The sequence below is a fragment of the Lampris incognitus genome, chromosome 10 (assembly GCF_029633865.1).
Source record: "Lampris incognitus isolate fLamInc1 chromosome 10, fLamInc1.hap2, whole genome shotgun sequence".
Taxonomy (NCBI): domain Eukaryota; kingdom Metazoa; phylum Chordata; class Actinopteri; order Lampriformes; family Lampridae; genus Lampris; species Lampris incognitus.
Genome location: NC_079220.1, coordinates 26,818,916 through 26,835,440, shown reverse-complemented (window position 1 = coordinate 26,835,440; position 16,525 = coordinate 26,818,916). Strand labels below are relative to the sequence as shown.

Below are 16,525 nucleotides of genomic sequence, written 5' to 3'. Positions count from 1 at the left end.
AAAGAAAAGGGAACCGATATGCTGCAACATTAAAAAAGAAAATGAACGTCTTGGGAAAATCTGAGAACTGTCTCTCAGACGTCTTCACAGACGTGAAGTTCAAACTGTGTTCTGTATTCTGTAAGGAACCATGTCTACAATGTGGATTTCTCCCACAGGTGTGTTTAGTTATGTATAAGGCATTTCTCACACTGTCCTACAGTAACGACAGAGCACAGTACAGTACAGGACATATTAAAAATAAATCACAACCAGTAGGAACCAGGTTTAGTCTCTGAGCACTTCTAGAGTCCTCATCACAGCAACGTCTTGTTAGATCTGATACTGGAAATACTATTACACATTTTTTTTGATCAAAAAATCCAAAGGAAGTGATTTCAGGGGAGGGAAAAAAAACATGCCAAGTGACATTATAAAAAGATCCCCAAGTTTGTCCAGGTTATATTACATATCACTGAGTTATGAGAGGGAAATTTCTCAAGTCTGTCACAATATTACCAGCACCAGGACTGTTCTTTTTAGTGATAAACACCGACCTTTGATTGTGGATAATGTGAAACAAAGAGAGATACGTAAGTTTTTAAAAATAACCTAAAACAAGTATGTGCCTATTACTCATTACTTGTGACAAAACAGTCTGAGTGGAAAAGGAGGGCTCCTTTACACATGCTTCAGCCACCATGTCAAAAAAAAAATCACTTTACATTTGCTGAAGGTGTAAGCCAGTGGTTGAATAGGAAGGCAAAGGATGGGTAAAATTGACTAAATGAAAGAATTACTGATGGAGGAGAGAGAGAGAGAGAGAGAGAGAGAGAGAGAGAGAGAGAGAGAGAGAGAGAGAGAGAGAGAGAGAGAGAGAGAGAGAGAGAGAGAGAGAGAGAGAGAGAGAGAGAGAGAGCGAGAGAGAGAGAGACTGAGACTAGTGGTCAGAGCAGGGGGCAGGGCTGGTCCAGTGTTGTCTAGTGTGCCTGGGCGGTGGTTTCCTCTGGTTGGCTGTTGGCCAGGTACTTTGCCCTCATGCTGGAGGTGTACTATAGGGAGACATGGAAAATAACGCCAGCAAGTCAGGAGTCATAATTCTTTTGTTCCAATCCGTTCTGACCCTTGTTTTTTGTACTACGTCTAATTTATGTTAAATAAATTAGCCATGGTACCAAAAAAAAAACAAAACAACAACAACAACAGGAAAAATAGCCAATATTTTCTCACATACACTGACAATCAAAGACATTATGTGTAGGATCTTCTCATTATCATCCTACATCACATGGAAAAAAAGAAAATTAAAAATGAAATGAAAGAGCATAAAAAAATAGTACTACACTAAAACAGCAAAAGATACCGTCAAATGAACTTTTGCCTAGCCCAGTTTGACGTTTGTGGGGCTGTCATTATTTAGAGAATAAGAGAAGACCGTGGATCCTGTCTAACGGGAAGTAGCACATGACTGAGGCCAGGTAATACTAACGTTAAAAAAATGGAGTTAGCACAATTACAAAAAGCGTATGACTATGGCGCAAAGGGGCATCCGGGTGGCGTGGCCTACCAACACGGGGATCACTGGTTCAAATCCCCGTGTTACCTCTGGCTTGGTCGGGCGTCCCTACAGACGCAATTGGCCATGTCTGCGGGTGGGAAGCTGGATGTGGGTATGTGTCCTGGTTGCTGCACTAGCGCCTCCTCGGGTCGGTCGGGGCGCCTGTTCAGGGGGAAGGGGGAACTGGGGGGAATAGCGTGATCCTCCCATGTGCTATGTCCCCCTGGCGAAACTCCTCACTGTCAGGTGAAAAGAAGCGGCTGGTGACTCCACATGTATTGGAGAGGGCATGTGGTAGTCTGCAGCCCTCCCCAGATATGCAGAGGGGGTGGAGCAGTGACCGGGACGGCTAGAAGAGTGGGGTAATTGGCCGGATACAATAAGGGAAAAAAAAAAGGGGGGGGGCAAAAAAAAAGAAGAAGAAAAAAGATTATGGCACAAAAATTAATTTTAAAATACAAAAAACACAAATTACTTTTATTACCACTTACATAATTAACTCAAAAGGTTATGTATCTATAGAATATTGGAGTCTTGCAAGTGATTTGGTCAAAGAAATTTACAACAAAATGTACATTGTACAGCAGCCACAGAGTGCTTTTGTACAGTGAGAGTAAACAGAACAATGCATATGAAAACATCGGCTCAACAGTAGTGGAGGTTGCTCATTTTGAGACCTGTTGTGCTAAACTCATGCACAGTGGCAGCACCAGCTGTTCAGGATGCACACGTGCATACATTGTGATACAGGCAACGCAAGCACAAAAAGTTGGCACTTGAAACCATTCTGGGAAAAAAAAGTGCCATTTTGACATAAAGCCACTGATTTTATTTCCATGTCGGTATATTTTTGAAGGATTCCATACATCAGTGTGTTGGCTGGGTCATTTCGGTTACTCTTTACTAGCAATCTGGACAGTGTTTTGAAGATGTGAGGATGAAGCGTAGGCACTGCGAACAGCTCAGTGTGAACATATGACCTACCTTGGGTGCCAGGGAAAGATACTGAACGATGTCTATAAAAGTGGATCAGATATAGCCTGTTTTAACAGCTGCTAAAACATGCTGCACGTCGACAGCTTAGTTTTATCACCAGGAAGCACATATTACAAATGAGAAGAATAACACCTTCTTAAAAATCAAAAGACAGTGTAAAACACTAAGTGGCTTTCTGTCATCGCCTCTTCTTTGTACAAAACCCAGTGACTGAATCTCAAAGGACATTTGAAGTCAGGGACTTGATGTTCCCTTTTTCAGTCCCCAGTGAGCTTTCCCTTTCGAAACATCTCATCGTGAATAAGGAGGAAAAAAAAATCACATGATTATCAAGATGGCTCACAAAGGGGCTTTCCAACTTGAAGGTTGAACCGCTGTGCAGTGGATGGTCACGGTGAGTCTCGGGACAGGTTTAAAGCTTCTAACACTGCAGTGCAGGGTGGGAGGAGATAGGGGAAGCATGCAGCCAAAGGCCACTGGGAACAGACATCAGGTGAGAGGTCAGGTGCTGGAACACCAGCCAGACTCAAGACAGGAGGCGGGGGAGTTTGGCGATCCGCTCACTCTGGCTGGCTGTGGATGGGAGGGGTGGGTGGAGGCATTACTACAGGTGTGGGTGGGTGGGGGGGTTACAGGCCAGCAGATGGAGTTGACAAGTGGATGGGTTTTTGTACCTGTTAGCATAGCGGACAGGAGGGGAGGTTACCAAAACGATCTGGAACTCTCCGAGGGCTTTAACTGCCAGCTGTGACGACTGTTACTGTTGGCGGCAGTCAAATATAACTGTATGGATTCGTAGAAGAAAAAGAAAAAAAAAAACAAGAGAATATAGAAAAGACAAAAAAAGCAGCATCTAGGTCCAGCTAAATACTGAAGAATGGGGAAAAGAGGCAGGATTTCCAGAGGAGGTTCAGACCCGAGGGAGGCGGGGTGGGCTGAGCTAGCAGGGAACAGTCGGTGTCATAGAACGATAGAGGTTTGCTTACAAATGCTTGAACTTACAACACAGGAAATGTTTCTACCCCATGTACACAATAATGAATTGCATCAGGTGGGCAAATAGAAAACACAGCCACCACAGAGGAGTTACTAGGGTAAACTGTAATATGCATACAGTTCATCCAAGGCCCGTTTCTGCCAATTCTCCACTGTTCTGACATATTCCCTAAAAACCTGTGTGATTGAGTTCTGTTTAGTGGATGGTAAAATATCTGTGTTATTACAATCCTTCTGCCACATGAGGTGGCCAAATGACCCACGCTGTTCTGTGGATTGACGCATTTTACACAAAGACTTGTACTTACTGAGGGGGGAGGAGACTCTCGTCCTATCAGGGGGGTGTTTTCACAGCGTGGGTTCTGGAAGTTGGTGTTCTGAGCCCTGAAAGGCAAAACAGCATTAAAAAAACCCATACTGAAACAACCAACAACCTAAGCTACATAAGCGGGTACATCCATGATGTGCAGATGTTTAGCCATACATTATTTAACACGCTGTGCTACATAAGCATATTCTCCCGCACATCACTTTGCTATACATACTGAAACACACTAAGTCATGATTCTCAGCATTCCAAAGTTGTCTAGTCCAGAAATGCCAGATTCAGAGTGATCCCCTCCCCCGGTCTCCCTAAGCCTGAGCTTCATTCATAAGGCTGACGATGGCCTTGGGTTTCAAAGGCCCTGCAGCTGGAGACACGACAGCTGCATCTGCTGGGCACCACTTGACTTTCTATGGGAGCGCTAAGCTCCATCCAGGGGGTTCTTAAACATGGACCCGAGAGCATATAAGGTGTCTCATGTTCCTCACCCACAGCATGCCTGGACAGCACTGTAGAAACAGGACATCCATCGTTTTGTCTCTTACCTTCTGCCTGTATCTAATCACATATAGTTTGAGATCACCATTTTGGCTTTGGTGTTGGATGTATTGCCAGTAAATAACCAGGGAAAAGCCCTTGATATGCATATTCAATTTGACTACAACGAGTTCAGCAGCTGATGATTGTATAAACCAGGCTGAAATGGTTATTCTTTATTCAACATATGAAAGGTGTGATGCTAAAGGAATGTGTCCGAGAAGGGTTCCAAGATTCCATTAAAGAAAATCCAGCATTTGATAAGATGTGCTTCAAAAATGCTCATCTTATCTGGGCCTGTAATTTTCAAATAATCTCAGAATTACTCATAGGAATTGCACTAAATGTTTGACTAGGACTAATATTCCTCCTTTAGAGTAAGACTATGGAGTTAGTTATGAAGCTTTCTAGACGCGCTCTCATCAAGGACTGGGACTCTTTAGAGAAAATGTGCTGCTGCTGCTATCGTTTGACATTTTGAGCTGAAAAGTGAAATCACAATGCTGTGGTTTAATTTTCTTTACAACATGCACCTTTCAGCGTGACATACAGTGCATCCGGAAAGTATTCACACCCCTTCACTTTCCCCACATTTTGTTATGTTACAGCCTTATTCCAAAATGGATTAAATTTCTTTTTTTTCTCATCAATCTACACACAATACCCCATAATGACAAAGCGAAAAAGGTTTTGTAGAAATTTTTGCAAATTTATTAAAAATAAAAAACTGAAATATTGCATGTACATAAGTATTCACACCCTTTACTCAGTACTTGGTTGAGGCACCCTTGGCAGTGATTACAGCCTCAAGTCTTCTTGGGTATGAAGCTACAAGCTTGGCACACCTATATTTGGGGTATTTCTCCCATTCTTCTCTGCAGATCCTCTCGAGCTCTGTAAGGTTAGATGGGGAGCGTCGCTGCACAGCTATTTTCAGGTCTTTCCAGAGAAGTTCAATGGGGTTCAAGTCTGGGCTCTGGCTGGGCCACTCAAGGACATTCACAGACTTGTCCCAAAGCCACTCCTTCGTTGTCTTGGCTGTGTGCTTAGAGTTGTTGTCGTGTTGAAAGGTAAACCGTCGCCCCAGTCTGAGGTCCTGAGCGCTCTGGAGCAGGTTTTCATCAAGGATCTTTCTGTACTTTGCTCCATTCATCTTTCCCTCGATCCTGACTAGTCTCCCAGTTCCTGCCGCTGAAAAACATCCCCACAGCATGATGCTGCCACCACCATGCTTCACTGTAGGGATGGTATTAGCAAAGTGATGAGAGGTGCCTCGTTTCCTCCAGACGTGACGTTTGGCATTCAGGCCAAGGAGTTAAATCTTGGTTTCATCAGACCAGAGAATCTTGTTTCTCATGGTCTGAGAGTCCTTTAGGTGCTTTCTGGCAAACTCCAAGCGGGCTGTCATGTGCCTTTTACTGAGCAGAGGTTTCCGTCTGGCCACTCTACCATAAAGGCCTGATTGGTGGAATGCTGCAGAGATGGTTGTCCTTCTGGAAGGTTCTCCCATCTCTACAGAGGAACGCTGGAGCTCTGTCAGAGTGACCATCGGATTCTTGGTCACCTCCCTGACCAAGGCCCTTCTCCCCCGATTGCTCAGTTTGGCTGGGCGGCCAGCTTTAGGAAGAGTCCTGGTGGATCCAAACTTCCTCCATTTACGAATGATGGAGACCACTGTGCTCTTCGGGACCTTCAAAGCTGTAGAATTTTTTTTGTACCCTTCCCCAGATCTGTGCCTCGATACAATCCTGTCTCGGAGGTCCACAGACAATTCCTTTGACTTCATGGCTTGGTTTCTGCTCTGACATGCACTGTCAACAGTGGGACCTTATATAGACAGGTGTGTGCCTTTCCAAATCATGTTGGATCAATTGAATTTACTACAGGTGGACTCTAATCAAGATGTAGAAACATCTCGATGATGATCAGTGGAAACAGGATGAACCTGAGCTTAATTTTGAGTGTCATAGCAAAGGGTGTGAAAACTTATGTACATGCAATATTTCAGTTTATTTTTAATAAATTTGCAAAATGTCTACAAAACTTTTTTCACTTTGTCATTTTGGGTATTATGTGTAGATTGATGAGAAAAAAAAGGAATTTAATCCATTTTGGAATAAGGCTGTAACATAACAAAATGTGGGGAAAGTGAAGGGGTCTGAATACTTTCTGGATGCACTGTATATCCATCCATCCACCCATTATCCAAGCTGCTTATCCCAATTGGACCCAGGACCTTCTTGCTGTGAGGCGACCGCGCTAACCACTGTGCCACCGTTCTGCCCATATATTTCAATATATATTTCATGGACTTTTGGAGATAGTCTTTGCCACAAGCAAATGACAGTCAGGGCTGAATGTGGCTGCACTTAAACAAGAGCTTGAGATCGCTCTCACTGAGCCCCCTAAAGTTATGCATAGACCCAGGCCATCTGGCAACTATACTGATAATCAGATTCTTTGCATCCGTCCAAAATTGGGTATCTATACTGTGCTATTGCTTGCGCTACACAAATGCATTCTAGTCCACGCTTAGAGCAATAATATGTGCTCCACTGATGGCACCAACAACTCCCAGAAACCCAACAACTTGCATGAAGGCAGCTTGTTTCCATGTGTCGGGAAAATGAACAGATCTGCGCATTTGTGGACGCCATGTTAGGGGACTCAAAGTTTGATTTGTTATTCTATTGATAAATATTTGTCAAGGACCTAATTCGTCGCCGTTGCATTTTTACAGTTGCCAAGAAGCATAAATTTGCAAGAACTTGTTTCCGCACAAGATAGCACAAGACATAGATGTTGGAGAGTTTGAATCTCGGATGAAGTCAGCCACCAAAAATATTCCATTCGGACTAAGTCAATTCCTTTTCATAAAGTCTGCATTGTAAAGAATTCCCAATACTTCCCTCCTACCACGGAATGTACGAGTATGTCTTTGTCTCAACTCAATTTGCTAAGAACTCCTAACAGGTTACGATATCTCTCAAATACTGATGAACTTAGGAGTGCTTTACTTGGAAGGTGAAGCTAATATGATCTCGCTCCTACTGATAAAAATAGGGCCAAAATTGCTTCACCGAGAATTTTTGAACAATTTCCTACTCTGAGACGTTTGCTAACTACCGGCTGTGGTCTTTAAAGGCAGACAATTTTCTCTCCAAGATAGGCTTCCACTTCTCTAAGGTACCTCACCTTTTACTCTACAATGGCCCTGCCCTTGCACGCCACATGTTATAAATCATATAGAAAAAAGACAAATGAGGAAGAACCACCAGAGCAGCTCCAGTTGCTGTAACTCACATGTACTCTGTGACGGGGGCATTGCTGACAGTGTGGGCTGCGGCAGGGATACTGGTCTCGCTGCCGTAGCTGCTGCCACAGCTATACAGGCTAGGCATGTGCACCCGGTACAGGTTTTCATGGTTCTGCCTGCCTCCGTGGGACAGGGAGTCATCTTCACTGTCCTCTTCACTCCTGCAAAGCACATATAAACAAACACACAACACGGTGCAAGTCAGATGTCACCACCAGAGGGAGCCCACCTTCTACCTTACAGATAGCAGAGCAGCGCAAAGTCGCCACGTGGTCACGTTTTGTGTTTATACTCCGTCACGTTTTGATTTAATTTCAACACTGCCCAAGGGAGGGGAAAAAGATGATTTTCCTGCTTTCTGAAGTGAGGAAGATACAGCATTCCGCCGGGCCTGATGGGATAGAACAAAGACTTTGAAAATAGCATAATGTAATTAGTTCACTGTGTGCAAGAGGAGTATAAATGCTCTAATTTTGCTATGACAAAAAACAGGCATTGTTCCATTCAGAAATGTTTGAATGAGTAAAAGTTTCACTGTTGTTTTTAAAAAGCTACATGTGAAACCACTTAATCTCTGCAGCACTAGACACCATTAAGTAAGTCAACAATAATGCAAACAACAAAAATCTAAAAAAAAAAAAAAAAGAACAGATAGTTTGTGCAGCAGTGCTAACATCGTGGAGCCTGTCTCCCTCTAGTGTTGATGGCATCCCAGGGTGTTCCCCTGCATAGTCAATTGATGACATCATAGAATCAAATTTAGTGCTACACAAAATCCATTTACCACACTGTGCATCAAAGAGAGAAATGAGAAAGGTAATATAAGGTCATTTATCTTGAATGATATCAATCTAAACTCTAATCTTTAGGATCAAACGTGAATTTTCACTGCAACCTGCTATCTCCATCCCCTGTGAGCCCAAGAGCAGCCTGAGATCCGAGGTCTTTAGGTCACTTCAGTCTTGGCTGAAGACTAAGGGCAGACTGAGTTGTCTATGGTTGGACTGCTGGGCTCTGGAAAGTAACCTACCTGACAAGATCAGGTAAGCTGACTCAGTGACCTCCTTTAAAACATTTCTGAAAACCCTGGTCTCTAAGAGTTGCCTTTATTTGAGGTCTGTGCTCTAACAATGCTCTGCATTTTGATTATACTATCCGGTAGTGCCTAAGCCTTTGCCTGCATAAAAGGAAGATCTAATTGATATTAGAGGAAGAGACCTTTTGATAAACACACCCGCCCTTTATCCCCGATGGAAAAGAGGACTCTGCTAATTATTGGGTGTAGTTGAGCTACAGGCCATGCCTGGACATTTACTTTTCCCTTGTGGGCATTGAGCTAACCCCTTCCACCCTATCTACTGCCCATAGGCAGAGAAAAGCCAGGTTGATTTCATAATTTTGCAGCAGAAAATGACACAAGCTTAGGCAGTAGTTGTGACAGATTGAGGCCAGTTCTGCACAATTAGAAAGGGATAACAGGAAACAATCTATTTTGGGGAAGCAGCTGGAGCTTTGTGGTCCAAGTCCCGATGGTAAAACCACAGCCAGTCTTTCCAAAGTACAGAAAGGTCTTACATGGCCAAGTATATTCACAAATAATGCAAGAATTGTCTCATTTCCTCATTGTAATGGAATTTCCCTGCTTTCCCTGAAATGCAAAAAATGAAATCTAGCTAAATAAAGAAACTGTATATGCCACAAAATTCTTTCTTACTGTAAGCAAAGGGCTACATAGATACACAGTTAGAAAGCTGGCCCCACCCCACCCTATCCCCCTGCTAGTGGGTCCTACGCTTTGTGGTGACACCAGCAACCGACCCTCTCATGGAAGGAGGACGGTATGCAGTAGATGTTGACTATCTTACCGCTTGCTATTCCAAGTGTGGGGCACACTGCACACGATGGAGCTGAACATGAGAGCGGTGACGAAGGAGAAGAGCAGCAGGTAGATAAGACCCTCCAGTCCATCATAACACAGTCCCGTTATGGCCTGGACATAGGCCTGTAGCAGGGGTGGGGTAGGGGAGGGCAAGGATTTAGTTGTAACAGGATATAACCAATCGCATTTAACCAATACATTCAAAAGGGTACAGTCTTCATGTAAAAATATTCTGAGATTTTATTTTTGGAGATACACAGGTTACTAGGCTAGAAAAATCTCTTGCATGTCGAGGGAAGGAAAGTGAGGTATAGTCTGAAAATCATACAGGCAAAGTTATTAGAATTGCCTAATGCTGTGAAACCGTGGCATGTATATTTTTTAGTAGGAGAAAATGTCGGCCTGACAGTAAGAATCAACACCAGGAAATGGGCTTATGGGATTTCCTGCCCAGATTTTTTCCCCATCTTATTCCCAGTAGCAACATTGTGTACCCGAGACATTAAATAATGAATAAATCTGTGCAGTGATTCATGTTGAAAAGGAGAAATAAGTTAAAATGTAATGCATCTCCAGTACTGCAATTTTCATGAGAAAGAGGTAACACTGACAGGCCCACAGTTGTCCTTACAAAGGAGGAAGGAAGTTCATTTGCACATAAATTTGATGGTGCTACAAACAACAGGTCTGTTATCAAATTTATCACAATTAAAAATCAAACTGCAGGGTTTTAGAGATAGCTTTCTCCCTTTAACATGTTAAATTCACCATTAAAGAGAACAAAAATACATCCATTGATCTAGGGGAGATATTGCAATTCCCATGCAATAATTAATAAGCTTCAAGACAGGGTCGTGAAGGACAGAGAGAAGAAGAAAATCCAGAGAGGGTCATAAATGCATGTGTGCACTGGTTTGAAGACACTGCGGGCAAATGCATGAAGGCGTAATGATGGCCAGTAACGGGTCACATGACTAGTATCTTACATGGTTGCGCACACAGCACTGCACCACAGCTCATGCACACAAAGGCAAACATTATCAGAGTTGACGTGTGCAGTGGATGCACTGCAGGACCCACTTGGCACAAAGAGAGCGTGCCGCACAGATATGAAACAAACCAATTATCAACCCCTCCTCCTATCCCAGACAGAACACCACCTTAGAATGAGAATGGCCATGGAAAGCCTTCCTGCTCCAGCTCACCATGTGCAGGCTACGACAGTCCACCAGGGCAGTGAGCTGATGCAGGCTGATCTCTGTGTTATTCAGCACTCCCTGGATCTGTTCCAGACTCCCCTGGAAGAGAATGACAGAAAAATTGCACTTCAGTACTTAAACAGGCTTAGGGCTAGAGCCAGCACCAGGTCATGCATTTCTGTGTCCTGTGCCACTGTAAAACATCAACTAATGGCCAAAGCGTGTAGCAACAGAATGTACCTGATGGTTTGTCAAGCTATTATTAGAGACAAGCATTTCATTAGATTCCCTGTATGAAAATTTACATTAACTTCATTCTTATCTGAAAACTTTTTCAAAAAGCCTGTAAGGCAAGATTTACACTGTTAACCATTAAAAACAATTCTATGTACTGGTTACTGGTAGCAATTGTAGACAACAAAGGTTGTCTACAATGAAATGAATGGAGTACAATACAATGAATGGAGGGCGTTGCTGGGGAGAGGGACATCTGGAGTGCCCTACTTAAGCTTGCTGCCACCGCGACCTGACCCCGGAGAAGCGGCTGATGATGAGATGAGATGATGAGATGACTGTGAAGCTATGAAAATTGGTTGTTTTCACCAAAAAAGGACAACAACGACCATCACCTCCACTGTTCAACATCTGCTTGGCTTCAGTGTACAAAGTCAGCACTAAGAGTGACTTAGTGAGCAGAAAAATAGAAAACATATATGCAGTACTGTGTTGGACCACTTTTGGCCCCCCAAGAACATTGGCCATATGTTGTGGCAGTGACTCAGCAGGATCCTGTAAGGTCCTGGTGTTAAAGTTGACCATACAGACAACAGTTTTTTGCACAACTGCCCAAGGTTGATGGGCAAATGCTTCCCTCTATGGATGCTGTGGTTGAGTTCATGCCAAAGGTGTTCAATGGGAGTGATAGCAAGGGACTGTGGTGGCCAGGTCATTAACGTCATTTCACTTGAATGTTCCTCAAACTGTTCCTGGATAGTTCTTGCAGTAAGACAGGGAGCATTAATTTGGTGAAAGTACCAATCCCCTTGGGATGATGGCCATGAATGGATGAACCTGGTCTGGTATGATATTAAGGCACACTCTGGCATCAAGACATTGATCTACGGGTATAAATGGGTACAAACAGACCAAGTTGGGGTTTCTACTTTTTTTAGGAAATAATTTTTCACAACTTTTCAAGGACATTTGCCATGACTTTTACTTGGATATACATGACAGCCGTTACACATAGAGGCCATATTATTCAGTATTGAGTGGAAGCCTCAGTCTTTAAATTGACTATTATTTTTAGCTGCTTACTGAACATACTGCCCAAACTTCACGCATTGATGTGCAATAAATAATAAAAAAAAGACCTCAGCTAAAAATTATGCTAAAAATATGCAATCTCATCATGCACATGCAAATACAAGTTTAAGACCTAACTTTACAATTTTCCATTACCTCAGTAAAATTCCCAAGATATATGATCAATTTTGTCATTTTCCAGTTGTTTTCCATGACTGGATAACTAGTCTATAAAGTTTCAGGTTTTCCAGGTTTTCTATGATCCATGGAAACCCTGCCCAGTGTATACTAGCTGATTGCCCCCCCAAAAAACCATAACACCTCCCCCACAAGTCTGTACAGTTGTAACCACGCATGATGGTCCATTGCCTCGTGTTGTTAAGGCCAAATCTTGAGTCCACCATCTTGGTGGTGAAATTGGAACTGGGATTCAACAGACCAGACAACCTTTTTTCATTCATTAACAGTCCAGTGCTGATGTTTCTTTGCCCACGCCAACACTCTTTGCCAGCAGCCATACCAACATGTACCCTGGTTCTGCTGAATGATAGAAGTTAAGCAGGTGTGGGTACTTGGATGGGAGACCTCATGGGAAAACTGAGTTGCTGCTGGAAGTGATCTTGGTGGGCCAGTAGGGGACAGTCTTCCCTCTGGTCCTAATAAACAACAAAAATCCCAGTGCAATGACGGCACACAGTGCTGTAGGAGATGCCATCCTTCGGATGAGACTTTAAACTGAAGTCTGGACTCACTGTGGTCATTAAAGATCCCATGGCATTTATCGCAACGTGTAGGGGGTCCCCCGGTATCCTGGCAAAATTTCCAACCTGGCTCTCTCCGTCTGGCCACCCAATAATCCTCCTGTGTAATTCGCTAAATGATTCCTCTCTCTCCACCTCAAACTGATGTGTGGTGAGCGTTCTGGTGCAAAATGGCTGACATGCATCACCCAGGTAGGTGCTGCACATTGGTGGTGGTTGAAGTGAGTTACCCCCTTCACTGTGAAGCACTTTGGGTGTCAAGATAAAGCATGATATAAATGTAATCCATTATTATTATTAACACCTTCAGTGATTTACTATGGACAGATGAGGTACTCTGCATGGTGGTTTGCCATTATACCCCACACAGGCAAGTGTGCGACACATTATGTGTTTAGAAATTGATAGTTGCCAGTTCGAATTCCCGTGTTACCTCCGGCTTGGTCGGGCATCCCTACAGACACAATTGGCTGTGTCTGTGGGTGGGAAGCCAGATGTGAGTATGCGTCCTGGTCGCTGCACTAGCACCTCCTCTGGTCAGTCAGGGCGCCTGTTCAGGGGGGAGGGGGAACTGGGGGAATAGCGTGATCCTCCCATGCGCTATGTCCCGCTGGCGAAACTCCTCAGTCTGGTCAGAGGAAGCGGTTGGCGACTCGACATGTGTCGGAGAAGACATGTGGTGGTCTGCGGCCCTCCCCGGATTGGCAGAGGGGGTGGAGCTGCAACCGAGACGGCTCGGAAGAGTGGGATAATTGGGCAAAAAATTCGATTGGGGAGAAAAAGGGGGAACATAAAAAAAAAAAATTGGTAGTTGTACCCCACAATTGTACTTTGATGTTAACTGTCATACTGTGGACTGGCAATTACTGAGCAAGCTGATGTCTCCCACATTCACTTACCAAGGGCTGCCTCCTACATAGCAAATGTTTTGATGAGGTGTCATGTGTTCTGGTCCATTCATTGTAGACTTTTGAGATTGCCGCCTAGGAAAAAGCTCAGCAACTCTTTGGTCTTGCCAATGCTCTTGGCATACACAATAAAGCCTTATTCAAACTCTGCTGGATCACGTTTTAAGCTCATTCTGTTCACATGCAAAGCAGTTGTGGAAATGGAAATACTGTTGCATGCACAGATTCATGTAGATACGTGCAAATTGCCCACATCCTCTCCAGAGGCAGGGTTTCTATTTTCTGAAGCATATAGATCTTTTGACATATACACGTGCAGAAGCAAGGATTATATAAGACTAATGAGGTGCTGACTTGAACGATTAGGAGGATATGAGCAGTAATAACAGGTTAAATATTTGTTTAACCATGTGACTGAATATTGAAAATATGGCAAAAATTTGTCTTACACCAACATACTGCCATGTACACCAAAAAGTTAATTTTATTATACCACAGCCGCTTTGGAGTGATTTCAAAATCTGTCTGGCTTCTTCCTCATCTTAAAAATCATTATGCTCTGTTGGTAAATGCGTCTGTCAGCGTGATATAAATGTTTTCGCCAACTCAGCACATTTCTCTTTGCAGCTATCGGTGAAGGGGAAGTATGCCTCTCTTTCTGTTCCTCTCTCTATTCCAAAACGTCAGCTCTCGTTTGTCCCTCAGTGAGCCTTGTTGAGGGACCGCAAGCTGGACAATACCACTGTGTTGACAAGTGACGGTGAAAGAATAATGCAGTACCGTGGACATAATGTGGAGCCCAGGTGGGCACATCAGCAGACCTTTCTGTGAACAGGTGCACTTCATTCCTATTCTGTCATTATAAGCAAAACAGTAGTCCAGGACAGCTTTTGGGGCTAATGGAAAGTTTATGTATGCATGCGTGTGTGTGTGTGTGTGTGGGGGGGGGGTAACCGTTACTGGTCTGGGGACACACCTTCGTTTCAGCGTACTCTCTGGTGGCAGAGCGCAGAAGTTCAGACACATCATCCTGCATCTCTACTAATGCTTTATGGCTCCCTGAAAGCTTCTGGAAAAAAGAAAAAAAATAATGGAGAAAACACCATGTTGCATCAGTTGAGAAAATAACATCTTAACTGAGAACCACAATGGTTATTGCCCAGTGCGTCCCATCAGTCACGTGTCTTCCTTTGTAGTCAGCCAAACAGGGGATGCAACATCAACATTGAGTAGCTTTGGGCTACATAGCTTACATTATATATAACCTCTATTTCTGTACAGATGCGTCAACAGGGCTTGGCCTGGGCTTCAGCAGCACTCAGCTGTTAATTCTTTCATGAGGGTTGGGTGCAAAAAAAAAACCAAAAAACAACAGTCTGTTAAAAGCAAAGAGTAGATTTTATTCTAAAATAGTATTTTGTTCCGATATGACATCTCTTGCTTCCAACACACATTATGTGCTCTGACACAATAGTAGTTTTCCTGTGTAACCATGGTGACATAAGGAGGTAGCTTCTATCTTCCTGTTGCGAGGCAGTAAAGTATTGTTTTGATCACATCAAGAAAAGCAAAAGACATTCTGCAGAGCCCATCGGAGTGAGTTGCTGTACCCACCGTCATTCTTGTAGCTAGTTAAGAAATCAGGAATGAGCACCAATATATAGTTACACATTACTGCGATCTATTTCTGCCTAGATTGGAGCATGAGCAACATTTTATCCATATTCAACCCGTTTACCTTTGAAGAAAGGGGACTGAGAGAACAGCTTGAATATGAAAACATGTAGAAAACAACTTAGCTTCATGTGCAACAAACCTGCTGGAAAGGGTTGACTTGATCCAAAGTACATCCAAGGTAATACTGCAGGATATCTGTACAAACAAAAACAAAAACCGAAAAACAAGGGAATACATCAGATGATGTTTGCAGCTCCACTATAAACTCCATGAAAGAGCTGGCTAAAAATATTCCTGATGAAATATTACAGAGCTGGAAAACTGTAAATTGGTTCACGGTTTCAACTGTGGCATCAGAAATTGGGAGCTGACATTGTGCCATCGCAACGACATTTGAAAGAATCAAACTTGACACCCATGTAAATTAAAAACAACAACTGAAGGGGGTGTCCGGGTGGTGTGGCAGTCTATTTTGTTGCCTACCAACATGGGCATCACCAGTTCGAATCCCTGTGTTACCTCCGGCTTGGTCGGGCGTCCCTATAGACTCAATTGGGCATGTCTGCGAGTGGGAAGCCGGATGTGGGTATGTGTCCTGGTCACTGCACTAGCTCCTCCTCTGGTCAGTCGGGGCATCTGTTTGGGGGGGGGGGACTGGGGGGAATAGCATGATCCTCCCATGTGCTTTGTCCCCCTGGCGAAACTCCTCACTGTCAGGTGAAAAGAAGCGGCTGGCGACTCCACATGTATCGGAGGAAGCATGTGGTAGCCTGCAGCCCTGCCCGGATCAACAGAGGGGGTGGAGCAGCGACCGGGACGGCTCGGAAGAGTAGGGTAATTGGCCAAGTACAATTGGGGAGAAAAGGGGGGGGGGGCAACTGAACTGAGAGCACAGTGTGACTGGTGAGGATGTGTGTGGAGCGGGCCAGGCTATGAACTGGACCAGCAACCAGAGCACCATAGTGGGAGGATACTGTTCCATCTCAGGTCAGCCAGTCCAAAAGCCTGAAATTTGTTTTGGCAAGAGTCAGTCAATACTGGATGGGGACCAGAGTAATCAATGCTTACTCAATAGCTTCTTAACCAACT

At 43.8% G+C, this 16,525-nt stretch overlaps 1 protein-coding gene across 1 annotated transcript in view; it reads right to left on the bottom strand.

The window, feature by feature from the left end:
• Window positions 1-893: 893 nt before the first annotated feature.
• Window positions 894-16,525, bottom strand: part of ttyh3a (tweety family member 3a) — a 48,724-nt gene continuing 33,092 nt past the window's right edge. Inside the window, exons 8-14 of the mRNA XM_056287935.1 lie at window positions 15,576-15,631; window positions 14,736-14,828; window positions 10,792-10,884; window positions 9,573-9,709; window positions 7,695-7,868; window positions 3,838-3,913; window positions 894-1,031 (exon numbers count right to left, since the gene is read on the bottom strand). Coding sequence (XP_056143910.1) covers window positions 960-1,031; window positions 3,838-3,913; window positions 7,695-7,868; window positions 9,573-9,709; window positions 10,792-10,884; window positions 14,736-14,828; window positions 15,576-15,631 — 701 coding nt within the window. The 3' untranslated portion in view covers window positions 894-959. The remainder of the gene's footprint in view (window positions 1,032-3,837; window positions 3,914-7,694; window positions 7,869-9,572; window positions 9,710-10,791; window positions 10,885-14,735; window positions 14,829-15,575; window positions 15,632-16,525) is intronic.